Source organism: Rhyacophila brunnea, unplaced genomic scaffold, assembly GCF_057557595.1.
Source record: "Rhyacophila brunnea isolate RB1 unplaced genomic scaffold, BYU_Rbru_1.0 scaffold_5, whole genome shotgun sequence".
NCBI classification, from domain to species: domain Eukaryota; kingdom Metazoa; phylum Arthropoda; class Insecta; order Trichoptera; family Rhyacophilidae; genus Rhyacophila; species Rhyacophila brunnea.
Window position 1 is genome coordinate 41,619,391 of NW_028233170.1, and position 23,649 is coordinate 41,643,039.

Here is a 23,649-nt window from a genome sequence, read left to right on the forward strand (position 1 = left end):
TTTCAGCCGGTCGAATTCGACTGGCTGACTCACTAACAGTTACAATAAATTTTGAATGGCATATAACAATTACATAAAAAAAGAGATAGACCAGTATATAAGTTAGATATGTACAAGGAAGTACACCGCATGAGTTAAGCAGACCCTATTTTAAGAATTTATAAAACAACGTCCACCACCTAAACTCATTCTCACGTAGGTGGAATATATCAACACCCGAAGCAATTTTGTTAAACATAGTTATCGTCCTCCCAATTGGCATTACCAGTGGCAGGTTGGTTCTGCACCTTGGGAGAATAAACAACTGATGGTCTCTATTTCTAAGATAGTTACCAGGGACACACAGGTCAACGCTGCCTAGAATGGCAGAGTTCTCATTTATACCTCGTATAAGTCGAAAAAAATCTCTCAATTGACGTATTTATTTAATTTATATCAAACTATGCTTAAATAAAATGTTATGAATACCTAAACCAAAACAAATGTAATTAATTGAAAGGTTCATGACCCTGCATTCCCCTTGAATTAAATCATGAAAAGTATTAAAATATGTCAATTTTCAAATATAAAATATAAAGGTTTATTTATATCTCTATAAATATTTTAGATCAAAGGTAATATAATCACATTGTCGCCATTTTTAAGGGATACGGTGTCAAAAGGACGTATTTTTCTTTCTTTAATTTTCTCACATTTTCTTTTATTTACAAAAAAAAACAATACAGCTGCAAAACGCATTGAAAAATCGGTTCCTCGAATCCCATTTTCTTTTATTTGAAATAATATTTCTTAGAATCCAGCATATTTACTGAATTTGGGAACATCTATCTCGTTCGTTCTTTTTTTGCACGCCCAAGTCGTTAGCGGTAACTGCCTTATACCCCATGGCAAGCAAAAACAGAGTCGTTAGTTAAATAAATGAGCTCAATTTTAAATTCTAAAAGACTTTTCATACACGTTTTAATTACAAAAAATTATATGACTCCTATGGTCGATTAATTTTGCGGACCTCTAGAATGTGATATCATTAAAAAAACCTTTATAAAATACCTGTAATTTATAAAAAGTTCTTACAAATAATGTATCCCACATTTTTTGCTACCGTTCATTAGATCATAAAAAGTGTTCTAATTTCTTTCGTCCATATTATATATATCTACCCATTTACAATATTATACATACTGAAATACCTAAAAAATATACAAGAACATTGTTGTTAACACATTGATGACAAATATGCGTTAGTATTAACATAGCTTGTATTTACTTAATGACAATTAGCTACTATTATACTTTGTAATACTTACATAAATATTGTACAGTACCATTAAATGTTTATTTTAACAATAAACAACAATATAATTATAATTAACATAATAAACTAAGACTTTTTCTTTGGATTGTCTCATTAAAGATTTAAAGGAAGTTTATCGCTTAGTCACACTGTGGTATACATCCAAAAAGATGTTTAAATTTATGACAGGTAATAAAAAAAAAAAATTAACTCACGTTGTCAAATCGTGCGTATTATTTTATTTGTTAAAAATCTGTGACTCGATGAAAAATATCACTGACCCACCTGTATGGGGATGGTTGGTTTAATTATTCAAATTCTGTTCTCATGTAAGAAATATGAGAAAAGTTCCCACAACTAATTACCCTAGCCTAAAATTCATTTATTCCAATAAAGCTGGCAATTTATTATGATGCCTAGCCTACTTATTTTCTTGTATCTTCAAATGATATATTATTTGAGGAATATTTTTAATATAAAATCATAAATAAAAACATATTATATTGATAATGTAAATATTAATCGAAATCCACATTAACTTAGGTACATAAATAAAATGCAATTCAGTCCGGATTATAAATTGTATCACATACAAGCGCTCGTCGTGAATGAGTTATAATAATATCCACTTATAAAGTCGTGGATCTTAGGTTCAAATTACCAGTATGGCAAATTCAAATATTTATTGTTAATGTATTTAAACCCAGATCACTCACAGACCTAACAAGTTGAGCAAGTGGCAACCAAACGTATTTTATTGATGATAAAACTGTTAAGATGCCAAGATCCACATCACGTTTATTTTTTTTAAATTAGCCTTGATTCACCAACGAAAGAAATTACCTATTTAATAATGAATTTGAAATTTACCATTCTTGCATTATATTGTTTTGTACCCCCTACTTCATAAAACGTTCATTAATTATTTAATTGTTATATTATAAACCCAAGAGTAATAATATTAATACTATCGACTGAAGGTACTTGATGGTATTTGAATTTAAATTCTAATGGATTCATGTGCTGTACTATTCCATTTAAGTCATTTTTGTGACCTGGGTTTCGCTTTTCGGCATCTTCAGGCGCCATGTACACTCACCAAAGGTTAACACACACTGACAACGAACACTCTTTACTCTAGCTTATATAATAAATCAATACAATAAAGTATGTAAAAACTCCATTACCTACCTATCAAGTCAAAGGTCACAAAAAATACAATAAACAAATCATGAATAGTTGAAGTGTCAGTAAAAAACCTAATTAGTAAAAACCATATCTTATTATTAACAATACAGTCGATAGCATATTATAATAAATCGTCAAAACCTAATAATAGATCATTATACTATATAAACAATAAAAATACTACACTCAAGGGGTGTAAATCGTCAATTCTAAGAAAAATTATTTATGAGGTTGACTAATGAGATATTAGTCTTTAATAATCTTACAAGGTAGGTACCTACTATTTATAACATCATTTAAAAATATATAATTATAAGTATATAAACTCGCCTAATATAATATATATAAACTCATCCAATATACACTTATACATACCTAAATCCTCATACATACATATATAAATGTTGTATCAATTCAAGAGTTATAGTTATGAAACAGAATTAAAACAATTCGTTAAATAAATTTATTAAAAATAAACAAAATGGTAACGTTTGTGTTAAACACTGTCTCGATGAAACACAGTTTTTTAATCAATATTACACATTATTACTCATTGGCATGCTTGCTTTTTTTTAAATATATTTCAATATAAACATATATATCAAACATGAAAAGTTCTGGTATATTCTCGATACTTTGATGTTATATATTGTTTTATATAATCAAAAGAGAAAGTTACATTATACAGTACATTATATTATTTAATGTGATTTTGGATCCAAAGTAATAGACCATACTGGTGGAACAAATGACTTATTTCCAATTCTGGTGAAAAAAAACACTTAAAAAATCTCAGCGTAAAGAATTTTCATAAAATATTATATTATTTAACATACATAACTTAAAAACACCTCAAATATATCTACCCAAATATACCCACTACAAAAAATCATAATAAGAAAAAAATACGATGCTCGACGAGATTTGAGCCCGTATAACCACTGGTATCGCGCCAACTGTGCATTAACCAATTATGTTACGAGCCTCCTATCTAATTAAGACAATTTAAGCTAGTAGGTCATACATGAAATATGTATTAAATTGTGTTATTATTGACTATCGGTTTTTGTATATATTCAATCAAGGAATATCGGCTCTCGCCATTTTTTTTAGTTATAACGTCTACTTGAACTTGCTAACATTTTTTAATAAACCATTTCTTTTATTCTCAAAATCTGGTGAATTATTCGTTGAATAAAAGAAATAGTTTATATGATATAAATTATATAATATATATTTTTACAAGAAGGTGTGTCGATAAAAGTTTTTTTTTTAATAATTGATCATATTTTTTAACAATCTTACGTGCATGATTTTTGAGAATATTTTAAGTATTTTTAACGTTTATTAAAGTTGTATATTTTTTGGAGAATAACAATGTAGTGTAAATTACGGAGTAGAATTTAAAAATGCATTCTCCTACTTAACCACGCGTCGGTTCCATTAGCGTCCTCATAAAGACATAATAAATACAACCTTTTTAAATCATGGGACGCCTGTCAACGGCAGCGCAAGTTAAATCGCTCGTCGCAAGCACATTTTTTATTGTTAACTCATTTTACAAGCAAAAACTGATTTTCAATGCCTGTTTTGAACTCAATTTCGCTTGTGTTATATTTTTTCTCATACACATTTTTTCATACCCAACGTAATTAATCAGTTGGTTTAAGTAAATTTTGTTTATTAAGTATTCATAATTGATTCTTTTAAGCCAGTGAAAAGTACACAATCACGATCATCAGCCTAGATTAAGCTACTGAACTCTTCAAATTCTTTCATTTCTTGTATTGCGTTGTCATTTACTTCTTATATCGTATGTACTGTTTAGTAAATATATGTATAGCGCAGTAAAAATTAACTATCAGTGAGTCCGTAATGGATCACCACTCAATCCAGTCATTCGAAGTACAATGTATCCATCCGTAATGATGTAAAACTACAATGAGTAAATTCACTAGATAAACTTAATTAAATATTGTCTTATTATATATTAAGTACCGATGTAACTCGTTTTAGGTAGTTACATGAAAATAAATTTCACAAACTCAGTTCATTATAAAAAGTTAGTTAACATACTTTCGTTTATTCCTAAATCCTAATAATTTTTTCACTAATTATGCCCAACAAACACCTTTCCATTTCACATTGTGCTACTTTAAGTATCTATCTGGACTCCTTATTTACCAAAGGTCCATTTTTTAGTACGATTTCGCAGATTAATAATTATATATCTAATAGATCATTATAATTTATTATCGTCCTAGGCTACTTGATAGAATTAGAATTTAAATTCAAATTGATGATAAACTTAAAAGTCAATTCGAATCTATGAATTCTAAATTCTTTCATAGTGATTTCTTCAGTATCACACCATATTATTATCAATCTGTCTTTGATAAATTATTTTCTTTTTGACTCTCTTCATCATAAATTACTACAATAGATAACATAATTTACAATAAAATATTTTTTTAATGATTTTCAAAATTTATTTGTATCCATACGCCAAAGATTTTCTTTTAAATATATTTTAAAAATAAAATAAAATTTATCAAACTGTTACGATTTTTTTTTAATAATAAACAAAGCTCGTCGCTTGGCATCCCCTCTGACAAAAAGTTTGGTATTTAGTAATATTGGTGGTTGGGCGTTTGTACCCCACACCGATCCACTCTGGTCTCAATACGATCTGACGCGGCATACGGCTACCGCGGCTTACTTATCGAAATTACCAAACCCCTTGATAAATTCACAGAGTTACAATTTCAAATAACTAGGTATGTAATTATTTTAACTCATATGCACCTTACCTTATTATGTCTATGTTCAATAAAGAATATGATATTCTTAAATCTTGTGAATTATTCGATGAATAAAATAATATTTCTAGAAGATATATTACATTATGGTTATCTTTATGTACAATTATTTTCATTTCATACTCAATCACAGATTATTATAAATAGTGTAGCGTTTATTGTGATTGTTTGTATATGAAGTGGGCAAGCTAAATGTTTTTTTGGATTTAAGACGTATTAATAATAGTGATTATTTATAATATTTTAGATATTTATTAGATATTAATTTCAATCCCATGCCGCATTTTCCCTCATAAAAAGCAGTATCGAACAGATGATATTATTAATCACTATGTATTCTATTATAACAGGTTTTTCTCAAATTTAACCTTTCAATTTATTGCGCACTTTTATAATACCTACCTAAATTGTAACATCCGTCAGTTTTACTTACGAAATCGAGGAATATATTATTTGTTTAATATGGAATTTGTCAATTGTGAGTATTTATTTATTTCAATTGTATTAAGGCGTAGACACCAATTAAGCTAATCCAGCTTTTTAGAGAGAAAAAAAAACAACTCATTAGGAGAGAAAAACTTAGAACGTTTTTAGTAATTTAAGTCTTACTAACCCGCTCAGAGATTAGTGTAAAAAATCTTGCGATAAAAAAAACTTTCTTTTTTATCCCAAAGCTTGTTTGATTTATATCTCAAAATCCGTATTGTTCAGGCGTTTTGAAGAGATTAAGGATAAATCGGGCATTTTTCTAATTAAAAATAATGAATGCTTGTTTTGGGGATTAAAATATAATTTACACATCAAGACACAAGGATTAATTTGTTCGAAAATATTATAATCCGCCTGTTTCCTTCAGATTAATGGATTAAAAAAGGAAATTAAACCATATGCCTAATTGATGCAAAATTTTATCCGTTTTGTAAAACTGGATATTGTGTAAGATAAAAATAACAAGTGTATAAACTGGGTCACGGATAAATCAGTCCAATTTAGAATAATTTATGGATTTTATAATCAGATCGCTGTGGTTCTTTCTATTCTTCTATTCGTATAAAAAAATTTCTAATGTAATAATAGAACAAAATAATATAAGCTATATATTTTAATGTATCATAATTCATGCAATAAAACTATGAGATTTATGTATTTATCTAAGTACTGATATAATACTATTTTTTGATGGAAAGATATGACAAAACACAACATATAAGAATCATTTTATGTTTTGAGTATTTTTTTTTTTTGATATTTCGCACCCCCAGAAGTACACTGGCGTAAGTTTGTATTTGGGTGTTTTGAGTTATGAATGCAGTTCAAATACATTTTTTTCTCCATCTCAGAAGAACACTAGCATACATCTAAAAAAATATTTAATGAGATATACACCTAACTTCAGTGTTCTTTTAAATACATTGAGTCAAACATCGAAAAGAACACTCCAGTAACTCTGATACTACATTGTCCTCCCTATAATAACTGTATGGCAAAAAATAAGTCTCTAGCCGAACACTGAGGAAACTGAATTGCTCCAGTGTCCTTCTGGGAATTAATTTTCAGTAAGTGGGAGCACTGAGTTACAATACTGATTTTGACAGTTGAGCCCAGAGTTTATTTTAATTTCCTTGAATAACAAGTAAGTAACTCAAATAATAAAAAACAAAAAAATTCTGTCTTTTTAATCATTATATTAATGAAACTAGAAAGATATGCTATTTTCCAGTTCTACAAAAAAAAATGAACATTGTAAAGCCATTACACATTAAATCAAGTACATAAACATGGTTCAAAAAGTTTGTTTCGGCTCTCCTGGAAAATGGCTGATTTTGACATACTACAGTGTACTTCTGGGGGTGCGATTTATTGAACGGATGCGATACTGTTGTAACATTAAACTAGTCATAGGGTATATATAAAAAAAGCTAACGAAAGCTGGCGATTGTTTTCGCACAAATTATGATATTAAAAATATGACACAGATAGAATTTAGGTGCGTTCCCATCTACGCACAGCTAACCTCACCCATCCATCGCTACGATTTGTATACTTTACCTACCATTGATAAATAAAATTGTTACAAGTATGTTATATTTGAGAAATTGTATATTACCTAAGCGAAACTTAACCTTGAAATTGCGCAGATTGCGATTTCTTCTACTGCGCACGAATTATATACGGTACATATTATTATTATTGTTACCGTTATTATTTCCAACTGTTTTTACATGAATCGTCTCATTTTCTCTTGTTCGTCGTCGTTTTAACTACGTCATAATATATTCCGTCAAAACTATCGAACTCCACACTTACGTGGTATATTTATAATATCCAAAGTTATTGAGAAAACATCATGCAATTTTCTTATGTGTATATTATCAAAGTTTCATTAATATTAGTGCAATGGATTTTTATTTTATTTTGTACATAAAAATAATTGCATCGCTTAATTATTATGGTTGAGATTCGATTTTCAAAGTATTGTATACTATCACCCTTTGTCTAAATCCACTTAGGTTCTCTTTGAATTTTTGATAGTAAAACAATAATTATTTTCTTCATAGTTGCTCCAGTTTGCCGCCGTTCGGCTGGTGTGGCAGTGGGCGCCGCCCGCGGAGAGAGAGTACCCGTCGTGTGCGAAGTCGACGCTGATCCCCCTGTAAGAGCTTTCAAGTGGAAGTTCAACAACTCCGGAGAGACGCTGGACGTCGGGACTGATCGCTTCACATTCAACGGGAGCGTCAGTACGCTCAGGTTTGCTCAGTCTGCATAATAAACCTTTGTCTTACTTTATCTAAGTCCTCATAGAAAATTGTAAATATCCACGCTGTATTTTGTATATGTATCATGCATATTATTTAAAATTCTTCGTAAAATTCACAAGCGAATAACTATATATGAATTCTATTTTCCTTTGTAATGGAATGATAATTTATTAGCCATGATGTAACGGATCGTATTATTGTATGGATTATTATTATAAAACACAATTATTTTATACCAGTGGCGAAGGGTGGAGATAGACTGTCAACACATTCACTGCTGATCAATTAATTACTAATTAATACCATATTTAATTATCATGCTAATCTTAGCGCACCCGTTAGACCCGTGACCCGACTTAAATAGTGGAATTTAAATATTGTCAGTCAAACGTATACATTTTCATTGAACCAAGACTACAGTGTGTATATGTAATAGTGTTTGTTTTACAATTCAATTCAACTCTCCCTAATGCAAGCCATAGAAATAATAGAAAAAAAAATATTCGTTTTTATAAAAAATATCTATAATTATACCATCAAAACATACATAATATACAGATATTTTATAGTTAGAAGAATATGTTTTATCGATTATGGTTTGGCTCGGCATGGCTTAAATAACTAATCAACACCGTCTGTAATAATATTTACGCTCAATTCAACGAAAATCAGCACGATCTGCAAATTGTATTCTGAGTTCAATGAAAACAAATAAGTGTGACTGGCAAAGTTTCATGTGCACTATTTATGTCGAATCTTAACAGCATACCTCCACCCTTCGCCACTGTAATATACCTATAGTTCTATCGCAATTAAAACATTTTACAAATTTTAATGAATACTTTAAAAAATACCGTTGTAAATTTATATTTTCATTATAACAAAAATCCATAATTAGATCGACTAATGATAAATAATTACAAGATAAAAAGAACTTTTTATGTACAACGTTTTTAAATTTTCTGTTGAATTATTATGCTCAATACGCTCAAACTTGTACTTGATATGAAGTAAATAAAAAACAAATATAGAATACTGAAATATCTTTTTCACATTTCATTTTGATTTCCATAGTAACGCACGTATATATTAATAATTTAGTTGCTAGGACCACCCCTTAGCAACCAATAATAGTCTTATAATATATCTTATAATCTCCATACAAAACAGAATTAACTAAAAATTAATTTAATTCAACTTAAAGATGGCTAAAAGTATTAAAAGAATGCAGTGTAACATAATAATAATAATATGTTATAATATGAGAGAGCAGTATATTTTGTGACACACGAATTAACCTGCTGTGTAGCTTTCTTTCTAAATGTTTTAAGCGCATTTCAAAACCAATCTACAAAAGATAATCTGGTGTTAATATGCCTAACAGTGCACGTTTTAATTATTGAAAGGAAGTAGTGAACTGTATTAGGGAGTGTTATGGCATCCACAAGTAAAAGGAGATTGCAATAATTGTATAATAATGAAAAGACGATCGGCTGAAATTTATCTTAAAGTTTAATGACGTATTCTATACAAAGCGAACATATACCTAGAATGTGCGCTAAAATTCTAACTAGTTATGCCTAATACATAAGACGCATGTACATGTAATTAAGATTTTACCTTATCTTAGTTGTTTTGATTCCTGAAATATGACATTGTTTCTTAAATGGTTTCTTTTACATACGAGCAAAATGTTGTATGATTGTTTTAATTAAGTTTATTTAACTTAAGTGTATATTAAAATTACTCACTACTATCTACTCTATAAGATGAAGCTATTATGGGAAAGGTGGTCATTATATTAATCAAACACAATCATCTATCAATTATTGTTTATATACATGTTAATAACTCAAATATTACCTAAATCTATGAAGATATACTGGTGAGATCAAGTTTATCTGGGCTAGTTGTTAATCACAAGATATTTTGCAATCCTACGTCTAATATAATAATATGATACGCTAAAAAATAATAATTGTTTATCTACTAAATCCAATTCAATTCAGTAAAAATATTTGAATGTTTTTTTAAGTAAGTACCTAGTTTAAGTAGTTCTAAAAACTGTCTTTAAAGCGAATTAAATTTAAATATACAAATTTTCCTTACCATGATGTTTAAGCTACCAACATATGTGCTTTAGTTCTAAAGCATTGTTAAGTTTTATTCAAAATAAAATACCTAATGAAACATATAAAGAATCCGTATATTATTTCATGTTTCTATTGAAGAAATCCTCACTATTTTCGTGTAGAAAATATCCACCAGCTGTATTGTTTCTTTGTTTTATTCAGTTTTATTTAACACCTTTTTCTTTACAGATATACTCCTATTGCCGATCTCGACTATGGGACTTTATCATGTATGGCAATGAATGACATTGGACATCAATCCATACCATGCATGTTTCAAATGGTAGCAGCAGGTAAATATTTTATTTTCTTTTTATATATTCTATTCAATACGTATTTTTATTTTGTGATGCACATACTGGAAAACCTTAGCCGGCTTGTGTAGTCTCATTCAATCTGTACGGCTTTCAGATAGTATATTCACGGTTATAGACTTGTATATTTTTTTCTGAAACCCATTAAGTCTTCCCGCTAGTGGCGTGCGGTAATTTTAACTTGTAAGTATACTGATGAAAACACAGAGTATTTTTTAAAAAAATATTCAAGTAATAGTAAAAATACTTTTAAAATAAGTTTAGTTAGTAAAATTTTCGATACAATTGCACAATAAATACAATATAATATTATTATTACATAGTCTAATTATTGAATTATTTTTGTGGATGCTACACATGTACATATACAGCATCTTTAGAATGTACTGCATAGCTTCTCATACTTATTTTATCTTTGAATATTATTAGCATGAACCTCTTCGTTAGTGCATTCTGATATTTTGACAGAATTTTTTCGTCATGTCAGCTTCTCAAAGTTCTTACATAGAACTTATCTCACGTCATAGCTTCACCAAAACTATACCAGAGGGTCCATCTGCTTTAACGGGACATTATTAACCACAGAACAAATAATAAATATAATATCGATAGGCAATATTCAATACGCCGCATGGTGAAGCAGGCTTTTGAATGTGTGAGTGTCCTACGAAAATGAAGCACGCATTATTCACGTGCAATAGTGTGTGTAATAAACCAACATTAAATGAGCGTAAATGCATAAACCGAGAGCAGTTTTTAGTTTTCGACGTAACACGTATTCTTAACACGTGTGTAAGTTTAACCCGGATTCTTCCTTACTCGAGTCGGTTACCTGCTATCGCCTTACCCGTTGTGTATTTCAGTTCCTATTATTTCTGAGTTCCCTGGTATTAAATGATACAAAAAACTTAATATTAGATTTATCTATACTAACAATATTTATCTTTATCCCATTTTTTTAGTAGAATATTTTAATTATTGTGCTATGTCTAATTAAAACAAACGAAAACGGCCCTGCTTATTATTAAACTTTGTAAAGTACTTACTATACAAATTGTGATTTATTTTAATATCTAAAATCTCATTCCACGAAGAATAATTAACAGTTACCAATGACGTTATTACCGTTAAAAAAAAAAGCAGGACTTGAATTTTAAATTTATTAGGAATATATTGCATAAACAGTAGACGTATTCTATGCTTTGCATTATGCCGTACATGGAGACATACTTGGTCATTAGGTATTAAACATTTTTTTTTGAAGTTATACTTCTTTTGGGGCGTTTGGTAGAGAGTGAAATTGAGAGCTGCGCGTGCACACTGTTATGAAAGTGCGGGACAGTATGAAGTTAGCCGCGAATCAGTCAGCTGTATACAAACGCAAGTTTGATAGTAGAATGGTTCAGTCGGCCATTTGCAATTCCTTACGTAAACAAACGATTAAACGTCAGAGTGACAGTTGTTACTTTAAAAATAAAAAGAACGAAAAATAATTATTGAATTATTTTTTAATATAAGTAAAAGTGCATAGAAATAAACCAACGGTGCTCCAATAAGCTCAATAAAAATTTTGAGTGTGTAAATTAACAAGATAATTAGGAGTTAGTAGAAGAATCTACGTTATCACAAGTTTTTTTTTGTTTTGTTACGCCAAATAAGCATAACTTCTAACGCGCGCCTACACCTACACACACCTATTTTTTTGTTTAAATAACCTCGTTCATGATATCACAACATTGAATCCTTGTATATTGGGCTGAAGAAACTTTTGAGAGTCTCTGGCAGATATTCTAAACTAAATAAAACATTGAATATAAAAAACCTTTATAATCAACACTATTTTTATAATAAATAAAAATAGAATATTTGACTTTCAATAAATTCTAATTCGTTTTTTCTTCTAGGAAAACCCCAACCAGTTGGAAACTGTACGCTGAGTAACCTGACTAGTGGTGCGGCGGAAGTGACGTGCGAGGCAGGCTTTGACGGAGGCTTGCCGCAGCATTTTCTTCTCGAAGTTTACAGTGACTATGATGACGATCCTAGGTAAGTTTTTCTCACACGTTTAAATAATAAATACTAACTTAAGATAATATTCGATACAATTTTCTCATAGCTTTTGTGAATATATTATAAAAACGGTGCTTTATCTTGTAAATTTACTTTTATTATATAATTTTCCACACTTTATCGACGGTTTATCTTTAAATTATGGCATACACAATGATAGTCATTGTTTACGTATTTAATTAAGGCTATGTGTTCTTACAGAAATACGTTTTGAACATACATAATTAAAACACTTCTGAGAAAAAATATAACTCAATTTAAAAACGTCATATGATTATACACGCTAGAAAAAATCATTTTGTAGAAAAAAATACGACACCCGACGGAACTTGCACCTGTATCTACTAGATTCTCGCCAGTATGCTTTTCCAACTAAGCTACGGGAATTTTATTGAATCACGACAATTTTAGCTAGTACGTGTTAGGCATAAAGCCCATTGACGCAGCGAGTGCGGCGCTCGCGCAAAATTTCTACAAGTGGCGCATAAATCAACGAAAATACAACGTAATCAAATACGCCAGCGCCCACTGGATTTCACGACGCATTATACGCGCACGCCGCATGAATCATCGTTTTTTTGCGAATCACCGCTTCTCGGCGATACGAATGTAAGAAAATACAATGGAGTCCATTCATTGAACACGGCTACCAAAATTACGCTGCTCGAGGCGTTGTCGATGGACGGGCGAAAAGCAATTATTTAATAACAGAGAATCATTGTTTAATTTTATTGCGTGTTCAGTTTATCGCTGGTTGAATAATGTCGTCGTAAATTTTTATTACAAGTCCCGAAATAATATAATATTTTTATTGCTTTGTTATGAGAGGCGCTGTAATAATATTTATTTTGTGCTGCTTGGGCCGCATATTACATAGGTGAAGGGTAATGCGCGGGAAGAGACGTGTGATTATGGTTATGAATAAACACTGCATTCGCCGACTTCGCCCGCTCGACGCGTTCTGTGAGCGCTATCGCTTACATGAAAATGCTTATCAAATTCAGTTATAATGTTGGCTATCGGTTTTAGTATATTAAATTAAGGAAGATATCAATTAATTCCTTAATTACTAACCGACGTCGCGGATCACTCCATTAATAAGTTTTTATTACGTAATAATACTTCCTAATAATTTTAATAAACCATTTATTTAATTCATTAAATAAGACACAAGATTTTTGAATGTAACATTCCATATAAATACTGAATAAACATAATTTTTTAAACACTTCTGAGAAAATAATATGTTATTCATAGAAAAAATCTTTTTTGAAAAAAATACGACACCCAACAGGAATCGAGCCTGCATCTCTCTGGTTTTGCTCCCATGCACATATACCACTATGCTATAGGTACCATACTTAATTGCGACAAATTTTAACTAATGGCTCTTTTATGGCATGTTTAATTCTTGCTGGGTGTTGTATTTTTATCAAAAATGATTTTTTCTATGGGTTATTTATTATATTTTCTCAGAAGTGTTTTCAAAAGTATGTATTTTCTTAATTAGAATTTAACATTATTAATCTTGTAAATTATTCGTTGAATAAATAAAATAAATAATGAAATACATTTACATTTTACATTTTCTTTACATTACATAATATACATATAAATAAAATCCTCGTATAATTGAAAAATATGTATATAAACAAAAAGTCAAAGTTGTGAATGACGAGATAGTTTCTATATAATATAAATGACTAATTAAATATTAAAAACGGTAAAACTACAAAGCTAGATAGCATATTTTGGACAGAAGCTGCGATGTCCAAAGTAGTATTTAACGTCTCTATTATCTTGTTATATTGTTAGATCTGGTGCATGGCACTTATTCAGAGAAATAAAAATATTTCAGTACCCTTATCTGGTGTGACGTAATTCGATATTTTGTCACAAAAATAGATGAAAAAGAAAAAAATATAGAATAATTGTACGGTACAAAAAATACTTATTTTGAAAAACACTGCGCACTAGAAAATATCTTTGAAAAATTACAATGCCGTGCGGAACTTGAACACATGTCCATTTACTTCTGATCAATATACAACAGAGCCACCATTATCCTACCTAAATACGACAAAATTAACTAGTATTCAAACATTTTAAACGCTTCACAAATTGTCTTAATATTGGCAATTGGCTTTGGTGGTTTGAGTATTGGTACAAGTAATATTATAATATATACTTACCTTTATTCCTAGCCAATGTCAGTATTTATCCAAATGTTAGTCTTAATGTACTTGCATATTTAATACTTTTTTTTAATAAAAAATATTTTATTCTCAAACCGTGTAAATTAATAGTTGGCAAAAACAACAATTAATATTAATCAGTAGCGAAGGGTGGAGGTGGGCTGTTAAGATACGCCATAAATAGTGCACATTAAACTTTGTCCGCCATACGTATTTGTTTTCATTAAACTGAGAATACAATTTACGGATGATGTTGGTTAGTTTTAAAAAAATAAATAAACTCTGCCTAAACCAAACCATAAAAGTTTTGGTATATTTTGGACGATACGACAAAATTGTGGACACTTTTTCTTTCATACTTATTTGTTTTCGTTGGATTAAGAATACATATTACAAATATTGTTGGTTCATTTTTTTAAATTAATTAAGCCCTGCCTACCACTATAATAGATAAAAAAATATTATTATATCATAATAAAATATCCAATGTTATGTATGATTTAATTGCATAATTTTAGATATTTTATGGATAGACGAGTATTTTCTGACTTTTTTCTATTATGACTTGGTTTCGGCAGGGTTTAAATGAATTCAAAAAAACTAACCAATGCCGTATGTAAATCGTAGTCTTATGTAAATGAAAACAAATACTTATGACAGACAAAGCTTAATATACACTATTTATGGCGGATCTTAACAGCCTACCTCAACCCTTCGCCACTGATATTAATACAAGAACACATAAAATAGGCATTTGAGATTCTTATTATTGGACATTTTTAAACTAGGTAGATGAAATCCAAACTATATCATTCATCAAAATAAACCATAAAAACATGTTTAGTTGTCATTACCATTATGGATGCCGGATGGTTAATCAAATCCTAAAAAAAGACCTGATAAACACATCTCTACTCGTTTCTGTCGTTAGTTTATTTTAAGGAACGCATTTGTGATCAACTTATTCACTTTATAAAAAGCAAATAAGTAAGTTAACCATAAGACGAATGTAGTCGTGTCTGTATTAATAGATGACAGAATCTATAAGTAGCTGATTTTTACTCACTAGGTGATGACCTCAACCACCGCCATCTTTGGATTAATAAAGCCTGAGCATTACTTTTTGCGCAAGCAACGAGTGGTCCACTGCCATACTATTTACATTTATAACGTACTTGCAAGCAGAGTTTGGTATTCGATAATGACCAAAGAGCTTGGGCCCCACATCGTGAAGAGGGCTCCCAGGCTAGGATGTTTGGCAGGGCCCCCTATCTATCGCTAAGGATAAAGGCAGTGTGACGCTCTACAGTAGAGTTTTCCAAATGTTGTAGACGGTAAAATTAATGTGTGTGTTTAGTGTTTTATTGTATATTTTAATACATCCATTTGAATTATGGCGATGTCAAGTATTGATACACAATTAAAAATTGTATCGTACAATCACATAACTTTATATTATTATAACATTACTGAATGAAAATAGCGCCGCAGGCGACTTTTTTTAGTGTTAAAGCCAATTTGTGTTTGTCTCACTTATCTGGTCGAATCGCCTCACCGGGCCCCCTCTGAGCCCGAGCCCCCAGGCTAGAGCCCTGTCAGCCCCCCCTTTGTGTGGTCCATGCTGAAGAGTATAAATAAGTTGTTAGTTTGTCGTTTAGAATCGACTGTCACATTGACAAACGTCCTAGTGTATTATAATATTATTATACACACTAGAAGAAGTTTACTTACATTGATCGTCACTTCCAATTATTAATAATACAAAACCACTAAATCAGATTAACTCCAAGGTCTCCAAGATACGTTAAAATAATCTGAAAGAAATCTGAAACTAGGAATACTCCGACAAGTGAACACGACAGACGCGTCAGTATGAGCACTCTATAGACAATGTCAGGTCATCCATAGACAACGGGAGGGGCGAAAAATAGGACCAGCCGTATAATGCATCGGTTTTCTTCTTCATTGGGCAATGCCCCAACCCATTGTCATCTCAATGATTTTGCGAATGTTACTATATTATACTTTTATTTCTCATCAGATATTGGAAATGGAAAAAAAAAACATTTACCGATGTCTCCAATCACAAATTGCAATCGACCATGAAAATAAAATGTCAGATTATTTTATCTACTTACTATATCTATCAATTTAATAATGGAGTTTTTATTATATAAAAATTAAATATAGGTATCTGTAATTCTTAACAGAAGATTTTTTATTATGCTTACTTTTTTTATATAATAAGAGTTGTATAAAAATACTATATTTATATGAAAAGAGGAAACAATTGTCTGCTTTTCATCGGAAATATCTAAAGTTCTGGTTTACCGAATATTACGTATTACTTCGACGTTGATTGATACTTTGATCAGCTTTTCTATATTAAGGCTATTTAAAATACAAATTATTTTTAATATCTTAGACTAAAACATGTCCAATGATTATTATTATTAGATATTTTCTGTACAGATAATGTATGCAGTTCATATTAATTATGCAACAAAGTTTTGAAACTTAACACGTATTTTAAAAAAAATGGTAATTCAACTATAATAACGACATAAACAAATCTTATAAATAGTTTCAAAAATTATGATTATCATAAATGATAAGATTTTTAAATGAATCCATAATTTCCCAAGGCCCGCATGATTATTAGTATTCGCAGTGGCTTTAATTTTAACTACGTATTTTATTGTTTTTTTTTTTAAGATTTTTAGCTACATGATAGTCACGACTATGTAGGTAATATAATACTCATTGATATGCGTTTTAAATCATTGAATTCGTAATTTCAAAATTTAATGTAATACGTGAGTGGGGAAAAAGCTTATAAAAGACGATGTCTTTTATGTGAGTTATTAAAGTGCCCCTTTTAAAAGAATTATACTCCGTGTACTTATTGTATTTTTAAATAGTATAATAAGTTTATTCTAATGATACTGTATATAAAATTTACAATACAGGTTCAATGTATGTACAATGGGTAATTTTACGTAGTTAACTACTTCAAACCTTACAATACATCAAGTTTGATTCATTGTCACGTAAATATTACGCACAAAGACGCCAGTGTAGCAAATAATTCTCCCAACTTATTTACTAAGTATTTTCGTCTGTAAGATAGAAGTGTCCTTTTCATACTTTTCTTCTATTTATAGGAGCCTACTTTTTCAAATATGAAAAACGTTACAATAATATCCAAAATATACATCTCTTTTTACAAGTTTTAATGATAAATTATTTGCGATTTTGTTACTTTTCATAATAATCATAAAGTTTAATAGTTCAGAAAGGCGTGAATTATAATACTAATTGCACAATTTAGAGCAAGCAATTTACGTGGTGCGAGTGGGTATCATTAATTATTTCCTACTGCAGTGCGCTATCGGGAACTTTTGCCGGGACGCTCGGAAAAGCGGCTGTATTAATTGCGTTCAAATTATACGGGATTTTTTCACACATAACAATTAAACATCAATTTATTTGTAATTAGCCAAAAAACTCGATTCGTAGCGCTCGGGGACATTTAAATAAATAATATGAATAAATTGTTTATTGTATTTGAATGGGATGGGAATCTAAAATGTTTCGTCATGCGGTCATTAAACAATATGTTAAACGCTAGAATAATTACCTCTTTTCACGTGTATTAAAATAATATTAATAAATAACAAAAACTCAATTTTGTCAGTTAATCTATTCTTTGTACAGTAGCTGTTTCCATATAATTAAAAAACTTTAAGACCGGGTTTGTCTTCACGGTGTCTTCAATTATTATTGTTATCGCAATAATTTATACTTAAACATATATACATCATTTTAAAAACATTTCTGAGAATATATAATATAACAAAAAGAAAAAATCCTTTTGAAAAATGGATCGAACCTTCATCTCTCGGGTATCACGCCCATGCACATATGCCAGTGTGTCATATTTAAAGGTGACAAATTTTAACTAATGGCTTTTAATAATCACTAAAGTGCTTCCCAAATTGAGCTACTCTTGGTGATCAGTTTTTGTATTTTAAATCAAAGTAGATAGTATTTCAATTACTAACCGACATCACGGATCACTTCAAGATTTTTTGTAGAAACTTATTTTAACTTGCTAATAATTTTTAATTCACTATATTTTTGCCTTAAATCTTGTGAATTATTCGTTGAATAAAAAAATAGTTAATTAAAATATACTTATAATATTAATTCTATCGACCGAAGTTACTTGATGGAATTTGAATTTAAATTCTAATAAATGTTAGTGTGTATATTATGTACCTTTTGGTGATTACACATAGTGCCTGAAGATGCCGAAAGGCGAAACCAGGGTGTCGCAAATAACGACTCAAACGGAATAGTACAAAACTAAATCCATTAGAATATATTATGATTTATTATATATAATTTGATTGCTACTATAATATAACGCCCACGATGGCCTTGTGGATATTTTTCCTATTTTGATTTTCAACAGTAATTACCTTATATACTTTTTCATGCTTTTCAAAGATAGGTAGTATACCTAATACACGATATATCATTTCTTAATTACGATATACCCTTTTATATGTAGGTAACGTGAAATATATTCGTATATAATAATTTATGTAAAACGCTGTCTGATAATTTTAATAAATCACTTTAATTTAATATAATGTATGTGATAGTATAATTAAACATATAGATCTCTCTTTGCTACCATTATAAATTTGAAGAGTCATATCCGAAAGACCCGCTAAAATATATGAGGCCCTTACTATATCACTACATTCAAACCATGATATTGTAGTCCAGTTAGCTAGTAAAATAATAATTGTTCGCTTGGTGGTACTAATTACTAATACGAAATTTGATAAAAGTGAATTTACAAAATAACATTTTTGATGTTTTTTTAGATTGCTATTTTCTTATATTTGAGAAAAATGCCACCAAAAATTATATTCCCTGCTTCAGAAATGTAAACGGAAATGGTATGACTAAAATAAAATTAAAATAACACTTTCATTTTCAATTAAAAGAATAATTGCTCTCGCTCGTTAATCGTCTTTTTAGGCACCAATAACAGTAGTTTAGTAGTGTAGTAGTAAGTACAATAAATCACAAAAATACTATGGGTTAAATAATTACAAGATAAAAAGAACTTTTTATTTTATACCACGTTTTAAAATTTTCTGTTCATCATATAAACTTGATAATTCTATGTATTAATAAATACATTTTTTGTACTTTATAGAAATACTGGATAAATATTATAGATTACTGAAATGTCATTTCGACATTTCATATTGATTTCAATAGTAACGCACGTATATATTAATAATTTAGTTGCTAGGACTCCTTAGCAACCAATAATAGTGAGTAGTAAATATTACTTTAATGAACTTCTTCCGAAACATACAAAACAGAATTAACTGAAAATGAATTCAATTATACTTAAAGATGGCCATAACTATTAAAAGAATGCATTGTCGTCGTGTTCTGATATATTCTAAAAGTTTCAAGTGTCTAGCTAGTCGGAAAGTTAGTTAAAAATCTTGGACAAACAAGAAAAAATTTGTACTGACGAGAAAAAAATTTGTACCGGACAAACAAGAATACGAGCTAATAAAAACTAGGAAAAATATATTGTGACCTCGCCGAAAATGAAACCCGAAGGCCCTGAGTACCAACTACTTTACGCATTGGACAACGAAGGGAGATAATTGTGATAATTTGTATTTTCCAATCATACTTATAATTATTATTTATAACGAATTAATACATATTCATATTATTTAGCACTTTATATTTTTCATAATATGAAGATGATAGATACTTTGTGGCGATTATTTTACGATTTATAATACATTTTATGACTGATCTAACTTTTTTCAATAGACAGCTGATTTTACTAAAAATGCTTTTATGACAAAAATCTTTTAGAACTTATAGTAGTTTTATTTATATGGATATGGTGATAGAAAATCAAAAAAAAATATCCCGAAAAACACTACTTAATATTATAATTTAGTTTTTCTATTATGAAATATTATTAATTATCAAATCAAAAAATATTGGGGCAATTAGTGTAATTGTATCGTTTTTGATATCGATATATTCCACATATTGATAGTCTAACATTGACAGCTCGTATTTGACATTCAATTTTTTTGATAGGGGGAATTAAAATTTAAATTTAAAAAAAAATCAGGTATTCACATTAAATAAAAGCAACAATACAGTTACCCTAAAAAATAAACTAAACTATTTTTGCGCAAAGCATATTTTTGTTTTTATTTAAATTCATTTAATAGTTTTTGTATATCATTTTAACTCCTGCGTATCAAAAATATTGAATGTCAGATACGATGTGTCAATTTTAGATTATCGGTATTATGTACGTGAGGATTAGTTTATGTGGACATTTTTTATAAATTCTAATAATAAGGACTACCAAGCTAATTTGGCGTGGTTTCATTTAATGTACCGTAAACTATTCATTCTCGTGATCGCAAGCCATCGTAAAGCAACCGTTTGTACTAGAATCAGCCATAATTTATACATTAATTCTAAATTACCTAAAGATCAGTGTTCTGTTTTACATAATAATTATGTACTTTCTCTAAACTAAAAAAATTAACTTTTCTGCAATAACAATGTAAAATCGTAGAACCAAATACAGTTATTTAATATAATCTAAACCTGTCACTATGTACGCCATGCCACCTCTTACTATAAGTATATCTAATATTATAATTTAATGAATAAATAATCCTAATGATCTATTATATAGGGTTTTGACGATTTATACGCCAATTGAATGTATTATTAGTGATTAGGTATCTAATGATCTATTAAGTAGAATTTTTTTCACAAACACTTCAACTATTCATTATTTCTGTTTGTATGTTACAACGTTTTTATTAGTTCGTATTCTTGTTTGTCCAGTAAAAATCTTGCAATCGATTTTAAACTAACTTTCCGACTAACTAGAGATTTGAAACATTTAGAATATATCAGAACACGATTCCAATGCATTCTTTTAATACTTTTAGCCATTTTTAAGCAGAACTGAATTCATTTTCAGTTAATTCTGTTTTGTATGGAAAGTTATTTCAGAAGAATCCATAAAAATTAAAAGACTATTATCGGTTGCTAAAGGGGTGGTCCTAGCAACTAAATTAATTATATATATATATATATACATATATATATATATATATACATATATATATATACATATATATATATATATATACATATATATATATATATATACGTGCGTTACTATGGAAATAAAAATGAAAATGACATTTCAGTAGGATGAGTCAGAGTATGGACCTAATAAGTTGAGTAATTGGCTGATATCCATTTTTCGTAAAAACAAAATCTGTTAATACAAACCTCCACCCAGTGAAGTCTCATATGATCTTATAAGAATCGAACATGCTGGGGGGAATCAAGTTTTTACCTATTTTATTGTATTAATTTATTATATAAGTAAGTAGTATCTATATTTGCTGTCGGTGTGTATTTACCATTGGTGAATGCGCATAGTACTTGAAGGTGTCGAAAGGCAAAACCCGAGTCAAAACTAATTCCAGTAGAACTTAAATTCTCTATCAAATACCCTTGGTCGATAGTATTAAAATTACAAGTATATATTAATAAATCTCTACATGAAAATTTTATCGCCTCTTTCAAAACCCGCTACGATTAACTGTCATTTATGAAACAAAATCAATGCGTCTATCAATACCTGCTATAATACTACTGAAACATTCAAAAACCTTTTTAGTTCAAAAAGTTTTTATTGATTTTCTCAACATAATGAAAAAGTGTTATAGTGGGTTTTGAAACTCAGCGACATTAATCTATATAATAATTATTAGTGTCTTCTATTAAGAGCCCATATGCCCAACGTAGGTCAAAATGGAGTTTTTATGCTATTTTCGAAGCATTAGCCTGAACATTCGAAAAAATGATTTTTTTCGGTTCGGTACATGTTCAAACACGCCCGTTAACATGATCTTACTCCCTACTTCAGTTATAGTTTGTCAATTTATGGCTACGGCCGTATGTTGTAGCCTAACCACTAGGAAACGCCAATAGAAATGGCGTGGTTATTTAAAAAATAGATAATAGATGAAAACGTTAAGATCATAGATTATAGAAAAATATAGACAGAGCTATTGCATGACGTGTTTGTGCTTCAAAACATGACGAACTTTTTCACGCACTTGCCTCGTCCCCTTCACGCTTCCTCCGCGACCCTTTCTTGGGTTATTCGAAAATATGTGTGGCAATGTGCTTATCGTAGTGTTGCCAGATTTATTCTTATGTTATAATTTTACAAGCGATGTAAAGCACTGGCGTGTTGGCTATGCACTTGGTAAAATATTACTCACTAAAATCGGCTCATGCGGAGTCCTTGGTTAAGATATTATATCCATAGTTTCACCAATCGAAATATACGATGTCAGATTAACTATCACAATGTGAACGATTTAAAATCGAACGCTAATAAGGTGGACTAAATAGAAAGTAGGAAAGAGTAACACATGTTTTCTTTTCACTTTACCGTCCGACCCATATAACCCGTATAAATTCAATACCGCTTTCATTTGATACCGCATTTTGTAACGGCCCTCGCACCAATTTTGAATTCAATGATTGTACAGAAGCGCCCGTTACGTTAATTTATGCCCCCGTGGGAAGTGTGACCTCACTTGTGCTCTCTCTTGCCGGGGAATCGCCGTTTCGATACTCTTTATATCGGGGTTTAATACATAATATTCCCGCCACAAAGTCGTAACCAAGTTCAACAAAAACTCACACGAAATTTTTATTGATGCGGGTAGTTACCGCCTACATAATTTTTAAAAAAAATCTATTT

General features: G+C 29.7%; 1 protein-coding gene across 1 annotated transcript in view; it reads left to right on the plus strand.

The window, feature by feature from the left end:
- Positions 1 to 23,649, plus strand: part of LOC147066431 (kin of IRRE-like protein 1) — a 272,466-nt gene that overhangs the window by 163,202 nt on the left and 85,615 nt on the right. The window contains exons 10-12 of the mRNA XM_085955539.1: positions 7,860 to 8,049; positions 10,382 to 10,485; positions 12,411 to 12,552. Coding sequence (XP_085811665.1) covers positions 7,860 to 8,049; positions 10,382 to 10,485; positions 12,411 to 12,552 — 436 coding nt within the window. The remainder of the gene's footprint in view (positions 1 to 7,859; positions 8,050 to 10,381; positions 10,486 to 12,410; positions 12,553 to 23,649) is intronic.